This window comes from Ranitomeya variabilis, chromosome 3, assembly GCF_051348905.1.
Source record: "Ranitomeya variabilis isolate aRanVar5 chromosome 3, aRanVar5.hap1, whole genome shotgun sequence".
NCBI classification, from domain to species: Eukaryota; Metazoa; Chordata; class Amphibia; order Anura; family Dendrobatidae; genus Ranitomeya; species Ranitomeya variabilis.
The window spans coordinates 76,640,995-76,658,020 of record NC_135234.1 but is presented as its reverse complement, the minus strand read 5'-3'; the positions used below and the strand labels follow the sequence as shown (position 1 = coordinate 76,658,020).

The following is a 17,026-nucleotide window of genomic DNA, read 5'->3' as shown; positions in this document are numbered from 1 at the left end:
AGCAAAGCAAAGCTCATTGTAGACCGAGGATAGCCTGCCACACTCGTGACTCATAAAAACAGCTTTCATCTCCATTAACTGGACAAAAAGGTTATTAATCCCGCTATGTCTGTTCACACTCGTATCACAGTATGTTTGACGAAGGATTATTAGCTACTGTGCAAATATGACTACAGCAAACCCTTCATATAAAAATAAGCAGAGATCGAAAGGCAACAAAAACATTGCACCTTCTTAAAATTATATTGTAAAATAAAGTTATTAGTTCTTCGCTTAAAACGACCACTCACATTGGTGTAGATTCTCCCATGTGAAAGAATCGGGACGATTATGCTAATGTCACTGGGCTCAAACTCTATCCAAGTGTCATCCGATTTTCTCGCATGATTGAATCGTATCACAGCTGCGGAGAAGACGGAGAAATTAATTTCTCCATGGTCTCTGCGAGGATATATCAGATGACATCTGAGTGTAGTCCGATGTTTCACACCCACCCATAGACTTGTATCGGGATATCGGATTCACTCTCAGCATGCTGAATCGTCATGAGAAAATAATGACAGATCTGCACTGCCCCATAGTAGAACATTGGCAAAGAGTGCGATCTGATAAAACCTCGCGGAGCACTCGGTCATGTTATACGCAGTGTGAACGAACCCTAAATAAGAAGACTCTGAAAGAATTGGTCAGGGATGGTTTTGCACTGGGAATAATAGGGAATTAGCATTCCTAGGGATGTTTGCTTCCCTATTATTGGTCTGTCTAAACAAGCAACTGATCACTCAATAAAGTAGCAAAATTCTCCTTCATCGGTGAATGATTTTTAAAGGGAACCTGACAGCTAATTCATGCTGCACAAATCTGTGAGCAGCATGTATCAGCCACTGGCTATACGATCACAGCCATGACACCGCCATAGCTGCCAGGAACTGAGCCGCGCTACTGACTAGTCATAGAGGCAGGTCCCTGGCGGCTTCTCCCCGCCCACTCACAATGACTGACAAGCCTCTGCCTGCATGCTCATAAAGGCTTGTCGGTCACTGTCAGCGGTAGGGGAGAAGCTGCCGTTGACCCACTTATACGATTAGTCAATAGGACGGCTCACTCCCCGACTAAAAATATTTTGCCGCAGCATTTCCGAGACAGACATACATGGCTATGATTGTACATGGCTGATTCTGTGGTCAGCATGTATCAGCTGACAGATCCCCTTCAAGTTTGCTTAAAAATCAAAATTCCCGGCAGCACATTGTCGTGTGTAAATAAGACACGTGCTGCCGAGAGCAATGATAATCTGTGCGTACAGAAAGATCATATGTGAAGCTGATCGGTGGTCATTTATCAGCGTCCGTCAGGACATGTAAATGCACCCTAAGGTAAAGGTCTACTTTTAGAAAAGCAAAGCTCAAATGATTCCCATAATGTAAAATAACAAATACATCCTGTACTCACTGTCCCTGATCACCGCTCTCCGCCAGTGCACCCGTCTCTATGTTTTGGCTACAGCGGTAACGTCACGCCAACAGCTCCCATCACCGCTGCAGTCAATCACTGAGCTCAGTGGCTCATGCTGCCCATCTTCAGAGTAGTTGGGCTCGGTGACTGGTGATATGAGCTACGGAAGTGACGTCACCACTGCAGTCAATCACTGAGCTCAGTGGCTCATGCTGTCCATCTTCAGAGTAGTTGGGTTCGGCGATATGAGCTGTCGAAGTGACGTCACCCCTGTTATCAATCACTGAGCTCAGTGGCTCATGCTGTCCATCTTCAGAGTAGTTGGGTTCGGCGATATGAGCTGTCGAAGTGACGTCACCGCTGTTATCAATCACTGAGCTCAGTGGCTCATGCTGTCCATCTTCAGAGTATTTGGGCTCAGTGATATGAGCTGTCGAAGTGACGTCACCACTGCAGCCAATCACTGAGCTCAGTGGCTCATGCTGTCCATCTTCAGAGTATTTGGGCTCAGTGATATGAGCTGTTGAAGTGACGTCACCACTGCAGCCAATCACTGAGCTCAGTGGCTCATGCTGTCAATCTTCAGAGTAGTTGGGCTCGGTGATTGGTGATATGAGCTGTCGAAGTGACGTCACTGCTGCAGTCAATCACTGAGCACAGTGGCTCATGCTGTCCATCTTCAGAGTAGTTGGGCTCGGTGATTGGTGATATGAGCTGTCGAAGTGACGTCACTGCTGCAGTCAATCACTGAGCTCAGTGGCTCATGCTGTCCATCTTCAGAGTAGTTGGGCTCGGTGATTGGTAATATGAGCTGTTGAAGTGACATCACCACTGCAGGCAATCACTGAGCTCAGTCACTCATGCTCTCCATCTTCAAAGTAGTTGGGCTCGGTGATTGGTGATATGAGCTGTCGAATTGACGTCACCGCTGCAGCCAAAAGCATAGAGACCACAGCAGTGACGGAGAGCTGGCGTTGGAGTGGGAGAACCTGAAAACGGTTTGCCTTTGTTATTTTACATGACTGGAATCGTTTCTAAAAATGGGAGACCCTTTAAACGAGTTGTCACAAATTAGGACGTTGGGAGCAGTTGGCACCTCCACCAATCCCGAAAGCTGATGTGCCCCAATTGGAGAGATGGTTGTAAATGCGCACCACTACTCCATTCATTGTCTATGGGACTGGCAGAGAAAATGGGACCCTTAGAGATCAGCCAACTTTCCCATATCTTAGGCGTCCTGAGGGTGCCACACTGGGGTGCTTCAAGTCCTGGTTACCAGCTAGAATAGCCCGAAATTTATAATCATTCACCTCTATACTGAATTCCGTGCTTTTTAGTGCCCTATGTATGAAGTGTAAGGGTATGTGTCCACGTTCAGGCTTGCTTCAGGCTTTGGTCAGGATTTTATGCAGGTAAAATCCTGACCAAAAATGCACCTGAGGTCACTGGCAGGTCACCTGCGGTGTTCCTGCGTGTTTTGCTCATTGTAGCAACATGCTGCGTTCTGAAAAAATGCACCGCATGTGCGTTTTTGCGAGAATTCAGCATGCATTTTTTAATGTACAGTGGAGACGGGATTTCATTAAATCCCCTCCACTATGCTGTAACATCTGGACGCTGCGGCTCAACGCTGCGTCAAAAACGCAGCGTTTCCTGAACGTGGACATACCCTGAACGTGGACACATACCCTAAGTGTCCGATTCTGGTGCTGACATTACTACCATTTTTCTGGTGCCTTGCTTTTATCCGTATTTACTACAATGCTTACTTCTTTACTGAAGAAGTCATAAACTATTAGCTTTTACAGTGTCACGGATGAATAGATGAGGCTCGATTAGTTGATGTGTTCCAACCATTGTGCCCTGAGTATTGGGACAAGATTACACTCCAATATGTATTCCACCCAAGTATAATGAGAGTGCGATGATATCCAGGCATTATCCATCCTCAAGGACACTTCTAAGAACTAATGGAGAGACTGAGAACAATTGTTCTGCACCCGCATTGTATCTGCAGAAGTGAGGACCAATTAGCAGTCGATGTGTCTAATCAGGGTAATGGATGTAATGAAATGACACCGATGTAATGATTGTTCTGGATCATTCGCCCGACGTTGGGCAGAGGTTCAGCTGGTGGAAAGCTCTAGGTGGGGATGGACGGTTGTTGGCTTCGATATTCTCAGGGTTGGACGAAGGCCACTAAGTGTTCATCTGCTTGACGTCTTGTATCTCAGCGAATCTCAGTATGAAGAAAACCCCTGGCGGCCGCCCCCGCCACGCCATAAGGCACTTAGATTAATTGAAGCCCCGTACAGTGTAAGAAACAACGGAAAATATCAGCTTCTAGGAAAAACGCTGCGAGATCATTAGTAAACTGGAAGGATAATTGTTCTTAATGTTGCTGAAAGACCATTATCACCTTCTTACAAAAAAAAGTCATTGGTCACTTGGGTGCCTTTAAGATGTCTTTTTAGGCCGTGGCACACGGCGACATTGAGATCGTAGTGTCGTATTGTGACATTTAAAAATAATCTGTAATATGAGAGCAGCATGATGTAGGGGCTGAGATCCTGATCCAGTGATGTATCACTTACTAGGCTGTGTGTTGTAGTTTCAATAAAATCAGTGTTTTATCAGCAGGAGACTATCACTACAGGACTAGGTGTCTCGTGCCTCCTAGTCAACTGCTCTGTGTAATTCCGTCCACGACATTGGCAGCTTTCTGTCAATATACAGTGTACACAGAAAGCTGATGTGGGCGGGTTATACAGAGCTCAGCATTCAGAGCTCTGATACAGAAAACAGTGATTGTATCAAAATGACAGCAAGCAGACCAGCAAGTGACACATCACTGGAATCAGGGTCTCAGCCCCTACGTCATGTAGCTCTCAGATTATATTGCAAAAACCTGCTGACAATTTCCCTTTAGAGAGGTATTCTCAAGATAACTTCCCGATCGCTAAGGGTCCGACCACTGGGACCCTCCACAGGAGAACCGGGCCTCTTTGGATGTAGTGGTGGTCGATCATGTGCACTGTTGCTCCATTCATTCTTCATGAGACTGCCGGACAGTAAAAGCCATAGGATAATTATACTTCCTGCAACTTGCCGGTATGGAACCGATCATAAACATTCAGGAAAATCCAAATTGTATTTCTGAAGCAATCTATTGCATCTCGAAGTTGTCCCGCTAAGATAGAAACCCATGTGTGAATGTCCTACTATGCTGCACGAACATCAGCGTCAGGATTCTGTGTGTCCTTCTATAGACTGACCACTAGTGGCTGCTATTATTTACTTTGTTAAATTGTGCAGCAATTCCACTCCTTACCACTGGAGGCTGTTATTGTGCTCTGCAATGTGGAACCTGTGGATGCCATCTTGCTTCCTGTTTGGACCGATGTAAAGCCACATGGACCAGTCACTCTTTGCTTGAGTATTGTGTCTAGCTGTTAGGCTATATGCACACGTTGCGGATTAGCCTCAGGAATTTCTTGTGCGGATTCTGCATCTCTTGGCAGAAAACGCAGGTGCGGACTTGATGCGTTTTTTGTGCAGATTTGCTGCGGATTTACTGCGGATTTTGTGCGGATTTACTGCTTTTTTTACCACTGCGTATTTCTATAATGGAATGGGTACAAAAACGCTGCAGATCCGCACAAAATAAGTGACATGCTACTTCTTTTAATCCGCAGCGTTTTCCGCGTGGAATTTTCCGCACCATTAGCACAGCATTTTTTTTTCCTATTGATTTACATTGTACTGTAAATCAATTGTGGATCTGCAGTGTTTCTGCAAGGCAAAAAACGCTGCGGATCCACAGGAAATCCACAATGTGTGCCACACCATGTGGCTGCCTGCCCTTAGGATCACGCCATGTGGCTGCCTGCCCTTAGGATCACGCCATGTGGCTGCCTGCCCTTAGGATCACGCCATGTGGCTGCCTGCCCTTAGGATCACGCCATGTGGCTGCCTGCCCTTAGGATCACGCCATGTGGCTGCCTGCCCTTAGGATCACGCCATGTGGCTGCCTGCCCTTAGGATCACGCCATGTGGCTGCCTGCCCTTAAGATCACGCCATGTGGCTTCCTGCCCTTAAGATCACACCATGTGGCTGCATGCCCTTAGGATCACGCCATGTGGCTGCCTGCCCTTAAGATCACACCATGTGGCTGCCTGCCCTTAGGATCACGCCATGTGGCTGTCTGCCCTTAGGATCACGCCATGTGGCTGCCTGCCCTTAGGATCACACCATGTGGCTGCCTGCCCTTAAGATCACACCATGTGGCTGTCTGCCTTTGAGATCACGCCATGTGGCTGTCTGACCTTAGGATCACGCCATGTGGCTGCCTGCCCTTAGGATCACGCCATGTGGCTGCCTGCCCTTAGGATCACGCCATGTGGCTGTCTGCCTTTAGGATCACGCCATGTGGCTGTCTGACCTTAGGATCACACCATGTGGCTGCCTGCCCTTAGGATCACACCATGTGGCTGCCTGCCCTTAGGATCACGCCATGTGGCTGCCTGCCACTACCTACCATGAGTTTTTAGCTGATGTCCCAATGCTGATCAGATGATCATCAGATGATTATCAGTAGTCCCACTGATATAAGCTGATATCTGGGAATTCGGTTTGCCATTTTGGCAATCATGCCAATCAAATATGGGTGACAAATGCCGACTATACAATAGTCTTCAACACTAGGGATAAAAATACAAGCAGAGTGCTGGTAAACTGGGATGGCCTTAGTGGTGTGCAACTATTGATATTCAGTCACTACCATCAACTTAAAGGGAATCTGTCAGCAGCATAATGTAGGGAAGAGACCCTGATTCCAGCGATGTGTCACTTACTGGGCTACTTGCTGTAGTTTCGACAAAACCACTGTTTTATCAGCAGCTGATTGGCAGCTTTCTGCCTATGCACAGTGGCAGCTTTCTGTGTACAATCAGTGATGTGGGCGTGGTTGCTAGATCTGCAGTAGAGAAAAGAGTGATTGTATAAAAAAAATACAACAAGGAGCCCAGCAAGTGACACATCGCTGGAATCAGGGTCTCTGCCAATTCATCATGGTGCTCTAACATTTCGTAGCAAAAACCTGATGACTAGTGATGAGCGAGTATATTCGTTGCTCGGGTCTCCCCGAACATGCTTGGGTGATCTCTGAGTATTCTGGCGTGCTCGGAGATTTAGTTTTCGTCGACTGCATGATTTGCGACTGCTAAACAGCTTGACTGAAAAAAAAAATTAAACAACCACAAGACGGATTTCATCAACCCAGGTATCACTCTAATCAGTATAATGGTGCCAACCTGACAGTGTCTGTAGGTTACTGCGCACAATCCGTTCCATTTAACAGAAATCTCATGCTCACTGTACTTCTAAACTACTTAGTGTAATCTGACCTGTGGTGCATGCTTTAAATCTGCAGCATGTCAATTTCTCTTGTGGGTACACTACATTTTCTAAATGGATTTTCTCCATAGACTCACATTAGTTGTGGAAAATCTGCAGGTAAAAAACACATAAGTATCTTTACGGTATGTGCACACGCTGCGGATTCAGCTGCGGAACCGCAGCGTTTCCGCAGCTGCGGGTCCGCAGCGGTTTCCCATAAGTTTACAGTACAATGTAAACCTATGGGAAATGAAATCCGCAGTGCACATGCTGCGGAAAAAAACGCGCGGAAACGCAGCGGTTTATTTTCCGCAGCATGTCAATTGTTTGTGCGGATTCCGCTGCGGGTTTCCACCTGCTCCAATAGAAATCTGCAGGTGAAAACCCGCAGAGAACACCGCACTAGAAACCGCGATAAATCCGCAGTAAAAACCACAGCGGTTTTTCACTGCAGATTTATCAAATCCGCTGCGGAGAATTCCGCAGCGTAGGCACAAGCCCTTAGTGTGTTTCAGCGGTGTAAACGCATCAAAAACTCAAGTAATCGGCGCCCAAGTATATCAATAAAGTTTTGTTAAAAACAAAAACCAGGAAGTATCAAAAACAAGCAGCTTTATTTACAACATGACACACCAAGAATAGACAAAAAACGCAGAGTCAAAAATGCAGAGTTTTGGGTTTCTTTATTTAGCGATATCTGAGTGACGTTTCGGCTCTACATACATGGGCCTGTCTCAGGGAAATAAAGAAACTCTCTCTTTTTTAGGCCAGGGTCATACTAGCGTATTGCATGTGATGTGAGCGCATCGGATGCGATACATATTGATAATGACCCTCGACTCCTGCTCTGCTGCGAATGTCATGCACAGAGGGAATCGGAGCACAGCTGCGGAGGAGGCGGAGGAATTAATATCTCCATCTCCTCCATTGCTGGGGTCAGCGTATAACGCACCGCACTCGGATGATGTCTGAGTGATGTGCGTTGTGTCACTCACACACCCATAGGCTTATATGGGTGCGAGTGAGCCGAAACTCGGCCGAGTGTCAGTGACAATGGCAGCATGCTGTGATTGTTCTCGCATGCCGATTCGGCTTGAGAAAATAATCGCAGATATGATCTGTCCCATAGATCAACACTGGGCCGAGTGCTATGCGATGTTTTCTCGCATAGCACTCGTCCGTGTTACACGCTAGTGTGACCCCGGCCTTATACTGGAGTACTGCCTATTTTTTTTTCTTATAATGCTGGTTGGAAGAATTCTTGGGGCCATCTCCCACCCAACCTATAGTGCTGGTTGCTATTTTTCTTCGTTATATATGCCGTATATATATACGTATATATATATATACGTATATATATATATATATATATATATATATATATATATACATATATATATGTGTGTGTGACAGATACCTAGAACTGACTACTATATAACAATAGTATGAAGCATTGTGTGCAGCGGGGGTCACGGGGGTATGGAGGACCTCCTACCATTCTGGAACATCTTGCCCTTGCTGCGTCCACAGACATGAGAAACTGGATGCTTACAATCCCATTACCAAAAGGATTGTGTGCTATTCTGACAGCTCGCCCAGCAAGACAATGGTTGTATATAAAGCTGGCAGGTCCCAGTGTTCTGCGCACACAGTGATGTAACGGGCCCCGTGCTCGGACTCACTAATGATGCTCCTGTTTTCAAACAACTTATCAGCATCACAAAAGGTGCACTGGTCCATCCTTCTGGGGAATAAAAAAACCTTTAGATTTGGGCACATTTCACACAGAAATAGACTACTAAAAGAGGAACAAATCCCATCTTCCCACAATCAGACTCTCTCTGTCCATTTTTTTTTGCAGACATGAAATTAGTTGTGCCAATCACCTGCTCTGCATTCCATAGCACACAGTGGCGGTATAGCAGCATGGCAGCATATCATCATCCCTAGGCCATGCAGATATTATAGCAAAGCTGTGCTTGGCATTTGGGACACATAGTTATATTATACTGTGTTATACATAGGACTGTGTGCAAACCTACTACATTATTTTAACCCCAAAAAGTATCTCAAAGTTGTTCTAAACAATGAAATTACTAACTCAGCTCTGCTCCATCTTCACATATACCATTGATGTGTTATAGAAACAATGCTGAGAATTTTTCCATCATTAACATTGGAAAAGTGCTTTAACCGGGACTTAGATTGTTCTTAGTAGCTACCAGAAAGGTTTCACCAGAGGGTAGAAAACCCAAATCAGCAACAATCAGCCGAGAACTATGATGTCGTCTGTTTTAGACCACGATCACACGGTCAGTGTTTGGTCAGTATTCTACATCAGTATTTGTAAAACCAGGAGTGGGTGATAAATGAAAAACTGGTGATGTGTTTCTATTATACTTTTCCTCTGGCTGTTCCACTCCTGGTTTTGGCTTACATCTACTGATGGAAAATTGACCAAATAATGAACGTGTGAACATCAAGTCAGCTAGCGCAAATTGACAGTAAAAACCAAGCACATAGCCTTGTAGGAAATAAAAAAAAAACTAAAAAATTTCACCTTTACAGTGTGTTCACACAACAGCTTTTTCAGGGGGATTCCACTACAAAAAACACCTGAAAAAGCACTAACTAAACGCACCAAAGAATGAACATAATTTTTGTGGAAAAACTATTTCATGTTCATATGTTCAATCTTTTAAGTGTCAATTAACCACGTCAGGTTTCCATAGACGCCAAGCGGTTAAAAGAAGTAATCCTGACCGTTCTTTCAACTTTGAAGACGCTCTATAATTGCGGTTCCTTCACTGTTAGTTAAAAAAATGTTCTGGAATGCCAGTAAAGAAGAAGCCCCAAAAACTATACTATGTAAAAACGCACACAAAAAACGCCAGGTGGACAAAAATATCAAAAAACATCAATAAAAAAATATAAATTGTTCAGGAAAAAAAACTAGTATATTCTGAAGGATCTTTCTTTTGAAAAACTTGGCATGTTTGCCTGCCTGAAAAAAATGTTGTGTGAACCTACCCTAATCACTGACTCCATTCTGTAGAAACTGATGCTTCATAGGGTGTTTGGATACCTCTTTATGTGACCTAGATCAATGCGTTGCTCCGCCCAATACATGACTCCGCCTCCCGCACTGGTGATTGACAGCACTGGCCTGTACATTCTCTGCAGACAGTGCTCACTCCAGGCAAGGCGGCATACAAAGCAGCACACAGTGGCAGTATAGCAGCATGACAGTGAAGTGGAGCAGTGCACTGAGCCTCTTGGTTCACTTCTTTGCATCTCGGAGGCCATGGCCCATAGCTGTAGAAAAAGACACGGACTGCACTTCCAAAACTTAAACTATGATCTATTGCGACTAAGCAAAAATGAAAGTTTTTCAGATCTACTCACATGGTGTTTGTGCTGTGTGCCGGCCATTATTACTGTAGTGCTGTGCCAGTGACCTGGAGTCATGGGGACTCAGCCGTGCAGCATCGGTGCTGTGAGGCACCAATTTGCTCTCCCTGCCGATGCACCATTGATGCGGCTGCAGTCAGCCCATAGTACCTCACCTTTAAAGATAGATACCCACTGAGTGGGTCACCGTGACGTGTCAGTGGGCTTCATACAGTTTAATCAGAATATTAAACTAAGAAGTTTCTGTTCAGTTTTGTAAATTTTTGCATATCCGCGATAGATCAGTCTATATGTTTTGGATGTGTGGTCCAGGTCTTTTTCTACAGCTATGGTGGAGGAAATGATTAAAAAACTATGGGTGACATTTTTGTAGGAGCTATATCTCCGACAAGTTTATACTGTCGGTTTCAAGTGACAGACTCCTTTTAAAGAGAACCTGTAAACTGCTAAAAAAAATTGAGCTAAGCACCTTGTAAAAATCGTTGAACTCTTCTGATTTGGACATTTTTTTCCATTTTGTGCTGCGTCGCTCCATTGCAGAGATATTCACATTTGCTTCCTCTGGAGCGCAGTATGTAAAATCTCTGCTTACAGACCAACTGGTGTGAAAGCGCACACCTCCAGTGTGCTCTGCGCTTTCACCACTCCCTCAAACCTCGGCAGCATCTGAGACTGCTAAATCAGCTGCTTAGCTGTGATTGACATCTTTTGGGAGGGAGGAACGAAAGTGTGCACCCCCATAGAAGACTAACAGTTAGTCTGTAAGCAGAGATTTCACATACTGCGCTCCAGAAGAAACAAATGTGAATATCTCCACAAAGGAGCGACGCTTCACAAAATGAAAAAGAGCTGTCGGAAACAGGGGAGCGCAAAAATTTTGACAAGGTGTTTAACTCTAGAAACAAGTCAGAAAGTAATAGTTACACAGTTCTTCAGGGAGGGGTTGGGAACCAAATGTCTTTTCGTGACAAAGAATATCTAAATTAGGTCTAGCTTTGGTGGCGCAAGCTTTCTTAGATGAGGCCAGACAAGTATGGAATCCTATTGCCAATGCTTCAAGGGAAAACTAAGTTTTCAAATTAGCTGTCTCACAAAACAAAACTATCTCACAAGTGCAACTTATTGGCAGTAGCTACCTCCACTAGGTGGCACTTGAGAGACAAGTTTTGTTCTGTTCTGGGATAGAGCTAATTTGCATAAATAATTAAGTTTAATAAGTGTTCCAAGCATGCCAGGTTATTAAAGGGGTTTACCAGACTTAGGCTATAAGTTGGCAGTCACTCTATGTGACTGCAGACTTGTGAGTCTTCACATCGCAGACACTGCGCACTACGAGGATTCTTCTCTGGCGCCAGGAGTGGGCAGTCATGTGGCCGCAAGCATGTGATTTGTATACTCCCTGCCACATTCCGACTAGACTGTATCCGACCTCGCTCCATACATCTGAATTGAGTGAGATCGTGCACGTCTAGTCGGCACATGACTGTATGTAGCTGTATAAATCCAGCAGATGCGATTATAGCTCCTTCTCTCCAGGTTATAACCCTGAGGACGCAGAATGAAGTCACCACCAGATGATCTATGAGTGAAGCACCAGGGAAAACGCTATATGTACTCACCAAGCTATACATTCACAGTGCTGGCAGGGGATCAGTAAAGAGTCGTGCCCTTTATACAAATCAGCGTTTTTCAAGTGGAAACTGCTTCAGGAAACTTTCCTTTTAGGCGAGTATTTCGAAGAGTTTTTCTTTTCCTGAAGAGTTTTGTTTCTCAAGCTTGCTTTTCAGCTTTTTGATTAGAAAGTTAGGAGCAAAATCCAACAGGATTCGCTTCAAAGAAGTGACACATCATCTTTTTTTCTCTTCTATTAGACATTTTTCAAAACCTACTTAGGAAAAAAAAAACTTTGAAAAACTCCTCAAATAAACAACAAAGTGGATTTCCCAATGAAATGAACATGAAGAGCATTCCATGCTTTTTTGAACATCATTTTTTAAGAGGATTTTAGAGAGAATCTGCTCCACAAAATTCCTCAAAAACGTCAAGTGAATAAAAGCACCCATCACAATACTGATCTACTCAAATACTCTAGTTCATTTGGATGCAGAGTGGATATAAAAAGTCCACATATCTCTGTTAAAATCTTAGGTTTTTCTCATGTAAAAAAATCATACCAAGAAGAATCATTTCAGAATTGTTTTTCGCTGCTCCGGTCTCAGTGATTTACCTGCTGATGTGACGTTGTGTGGAGAGGTCACATCACCGCTGCAGGCAATTACTGAGCTCAGCGGCTGTGCCGAAGTAGGCAACATGCGCCACCACCAAACTCATGGACCACAGCTGGTGCTGTCAGCATGTTATTACCGCTGCAGCCAGAACATTGAGGCTGGAGCAGTGGTGGCGAGCCCGTGAGGGACACAGGGAGGGTGAGTACCTGCTCTGTTTGTTATTTTAGGTATTTTACAGTGGTTGGCGTCCACTTTTCTCACACATTCTGGCCATCAGCTATCTTTCCAAACTTCCCCATAAATGGAAACATTCACTGTTAAGGGGGTTGTCCACTACTCAGACAACCCAGTCTGAATCCCTAGGTTTCCCCCAGTAAAGTAATCGCATTCATACTCTTCTCTGGTACGAGTGCCGTTCCACGATGTCAACATTGGCTCTCCTAGGGGTTCGCGTGACATTATAACCAGCTCTTGCTTCACTCCCTCTCCTTCAGACAAGTCAAGACATCAGCTCTAACTTCCTCTGGATGTCAATTTTATTTGTAGGAGAGGAGAGTGAAGCCAGCGCTGATTTCCTGGAGTGATCGCATGACATAAGAATGTCATGCAATCCCTGGTAGAGCCAGTGCCGACACCGCTGGAACAGCACTACACCGCTGGACCAGCATCGGCACCATACATGATTATTTTACTGAGGGAAACATAAGGATTCAGAAGGGGTTGTCCGAGTAGTGGACAAATTGCCTAACCAAGATGATAAGATGATGTTGGGGAGGAGTCAGGAGTCCTTTATATACATTAAATTGTCAACCTATCCTGCTCATATCGACTGGTTTAACCGAATTTAGTCTAATATGTATGGAGACCTTTATAGAATACTTGGACAAGAATTCACGAGTGTTTGGCACAAAGTAAATCCACATTTGCTGTGCAATTACATTGTCTTTTCTTGCGTATTAGATGTCATCTCACCATATGACTCAATGACCTTATCACCATCGGATTATCAAACCTAATAATTGTCCACCCTTGTCCCAAAATCAGAAGTGTGCACGTCCTTTTTTATATATCAAGAGGATGATGAAGGTGATTATTATTATTTGAATATTGTAAAACTGCAGAATAACAGGGTGCACTATGGTTTATGCTTTATTGCTATACTCTATTTTTTTAAAGTCTTCTCAGCTGAGAAAAAAGTGGTAACGAGAGATGAGCTTATAGTTACGGTATACAGGAATATCCGCAGATCGCATTCTGCACAGAGACATATTAAGGTGCCATCTGCAGATATAGGATGGTGACAAGTGTCTCTTAATCTACTCCCACATAATGCCTATCCTCCTACGGAAGACTAATTGGCGGCACATTATCGTTCCACTTGTAGACGTGAGGGCACACAAGTGTAATGTTAATGAGCGAGATGCCAGCTTTCCTCCTTGTAGCTTGTTTGTTGTCTACCCACTTTGGAGCAATGAGCTAATTCCCGGACCCTCACAGTGCCAGACCCTCGCAGTGTGCTCAGTATTTGCGGACACCGTGTGTTACACCCATCTACTAATGGATATGACATGATTAAGAGGAGGAGGAATGTGAGGCTTTCTCTCCGGGTATGACGACTATTAATGAAACAATTTTTCAGGAGATGATAATAATGTCTCACTGTGGTAATTCTGCAGCCACTACACCGCGATGATCAAACAACCGAAAACCATTGAATAACTAAATGACATGGTCTACAATCTATATTCCCATGAAATAGTTCATTATAGAGATGGGGGGGGTCCTCATTGACAATCACCCATTGCCTGCATCGGGATTGTTGGGGAGTTTTGCTCTTGGAGTTGGAAATGAAGGATGCCGGGGCGCCCACCGAGGGCACAAAGCTGGATATGGTCCCAAACCTCCTATGTGACATAGTCTTCACACATACTAAGTGGGGGTCAAAAGGGACCAAAATGCATTCAGATTTCCTCCTGCAGGGCGGCGCTCCCAGTCACCAGCTATACTGGTATCACCACATTCACACTACATGGATTCCCACCGGCATAGGGTTTATGTGGCCAAGAACATCACTAGTAGCTTGATGGCTCAATAACTGTTGAACAATCGTTTCGACGATGCAGTTCTTGATATTTTAGTAGATACAATACTCGAGGCCATAAATATATATTTACACCAGGAAGGTGATAATAAATTGGCAGAAATTACTTTTGCTATAGAAAAGTTAAAAAAAACTTTCATGGACCGATCCTTCATACAGATGGGAATGTGGCGTCGGTTGCCCACAATGATTGTTCTTTAGTAATTCTCACCTGTCGAACTTTGGCGCAAAGTTAATGACCACATCTTGTGTATTAGAACTGCAGGGGGGGGGGGTGAGTGCCCCTTTGGCTGTTGCCCCCTTTCATATTATATCACTATGGATGAAAAGTATCAGGGACACCATGATCACCGCTTGCCACCATGACCAACTGACCTGACGTCGTACGGGTGCCATATCAAATCTAGAGTAGCAGGCGTGACCGGACATCGGAGGAAGTGGGATTTTATAGGTAAGTTAATCTAAAGATTCTTTTTGAAGGAGCCACACAGGTTTTTTTTTTGAAAAGTAAATGTCCATGATCCTTATAAAAAGAGCTTATCATATGTCTAAAAATTGCAATTGACTGTAAATCGCTTATTTATGACATTGGCCACCTGACGAGTCATGAAGAATAAGTCACTGGTACACATTGAACATCCTGGTGTTGGAGTACAAGCATCAATACCATTTAGTTTATGATAACATTATAATATCTATGTGCACAAATGAATATTTTACAATAATGATGCCTGGTTTACTACAGTGTTTAGTCGCGCCGTTTTTTATATACCCTTCTGATCATTGCCCAGTGTGATGGGCAGGAAGAATTAATTACAACCCATAAAAAGTTCAGTATATATATATATATATATATATATATATATATATATATATATATATATATATATATATATATCATTATCTCATTTTCCCCACTTATTGCCTGGGTTGCCAACTATCCTGCAAATAAAGGTTGTTCTATATTTTCCTCCTGTTTCCCCAATTTTTTTTTATAGGAAGCCTTATATATATATATTACTGTGATTGGTAATTATCATTATTTCACAGTTCCTAGTGAATACAGGTAACGTCTTCACATCAATATTCTAAGCCATAGACACAGATCACGTAAAATCTTTACAATTTATTATAGATTTCCAATTTCTCGATTTTTGGAAAAAATAAACAGCTGATTGCGCCCAACATAGAGATGTCTACATGGTCATAAATTGGCTATATACAATACACTGGGGGCGAATGTAATAAATATATATACACACATATATACACACACACACATATATATATACACATAACCACCTAGGCTGTATTTGAGTATTTCAGTGATTGCAAAGTATCTCATGGATCCAACTGCCACTCATGGGATCATTCTGCAAAATGTAAAGTGCAAGTTGTGATCATGGTGAATGTATGGAGCTCCTGATCGTCTGCACGTCCTGTGTGAATTGCACCAATCACAGATCGCCCGATAATAATCGCTGTCACTCACCTGCCACGAGCTGGACGGGATGTCATTGAATCTGCCCAATCCCCCGAGGGTGTAGCAGCTGGACATGAACTCCAGGCTGTCGGAGCAGTGCCACAATAGCCCAAAGCTGACCGGCTCCTGCAGCTCCTGATCGCCCGATCGCACTATCCAAGCCGGGGAGAGGAAGCTGAAGCTGCAGACAGCCACCAGGCAGGCGGAGAGCAGCACCCAGAAGCAGGACACACAGCTGAACATCCTGGGCTGCCGCTGCCACTGCTGCTGGGGAACCAGCCCCAAAGCAACATCCAGCCCCGCGCTGCTCTTCTTCTTACTGTCCAGCAGCGAACGCATCTGGGAGGTAAGAAATAATCCCAAATCCTCCCACCTCCTTCCCCCCCTCTAAAATGCAATGGGGTCCTCCTATCTCACCATCAGGATGCACCCGGGGCACTACTATTACCCCAATACGGGGGTGGGTGAGGGGAGCTGTAGTTTCTCCAGTGCACTAATGCCTGCCCACACGCTGTAACTTCCCCGGGCACTGACTGAGAGAAGTCACAGGCAGGATGCAGGATGCTGGCTGTACATGACAGCGAGGGAAGAAGGGCCGGTCCTGTGTCCCTGCCCTCTTCCTCCTCCTCCCTGCATACAGTATGAAGGAATGGAGGAGGCTGCACCACAACCTGCCGCGCTCACAGGTGTCCCCGGAGCTGTCAATGACATCTCCTGTGACCTACTGCCTGTCACTGACAGCTCCTGTGACCTGCTGCCTGTCACTGACAGTTCCAGTGACCTGCTGCCTGTCACTGACAGCTCCTGTGATCTGCTGCCTGTCACTGACATCCCCTGTGACCTGCTGCCTGTCACTGACAGCTCCTGTTACCTGCTGCCTGTCACTGACAGCTACTGTGACCTGCTGCCTGTCACTGACATCTCCTGTGACCTGCTGCCTGTCACTGACA

The 17,026-nt window shown here is 44.7% G+C and overlaps 1 protein-coding gene across 1 annotated transcript in view; it reads right to left on the bottom strand.

Annotated features, from left to right (window-relative positions):
* Window positions 1-16,687, bottom strand: part of LOC143815205 (LHFPL tetraspan subfamily member 7 protein-like) — a 236,024-nt gene extending 219,337 nt beyond the window's left edge. The window contains exon 1 of the mRNA XM_077294208.1: window positions 16,086-16,687. Within this exon, the coding sequence (XP_077150323.1) occupies window positions 16,086-16,415 (330 nt within the window). The 5' untranslated portion in view covers window positions 16,416-16,687. The remainder of the gene's footprint in view (window positions 1-16,085) is intronic.
* Window positions 16,688-17,026: the final 339 nt, after the last annotated feature.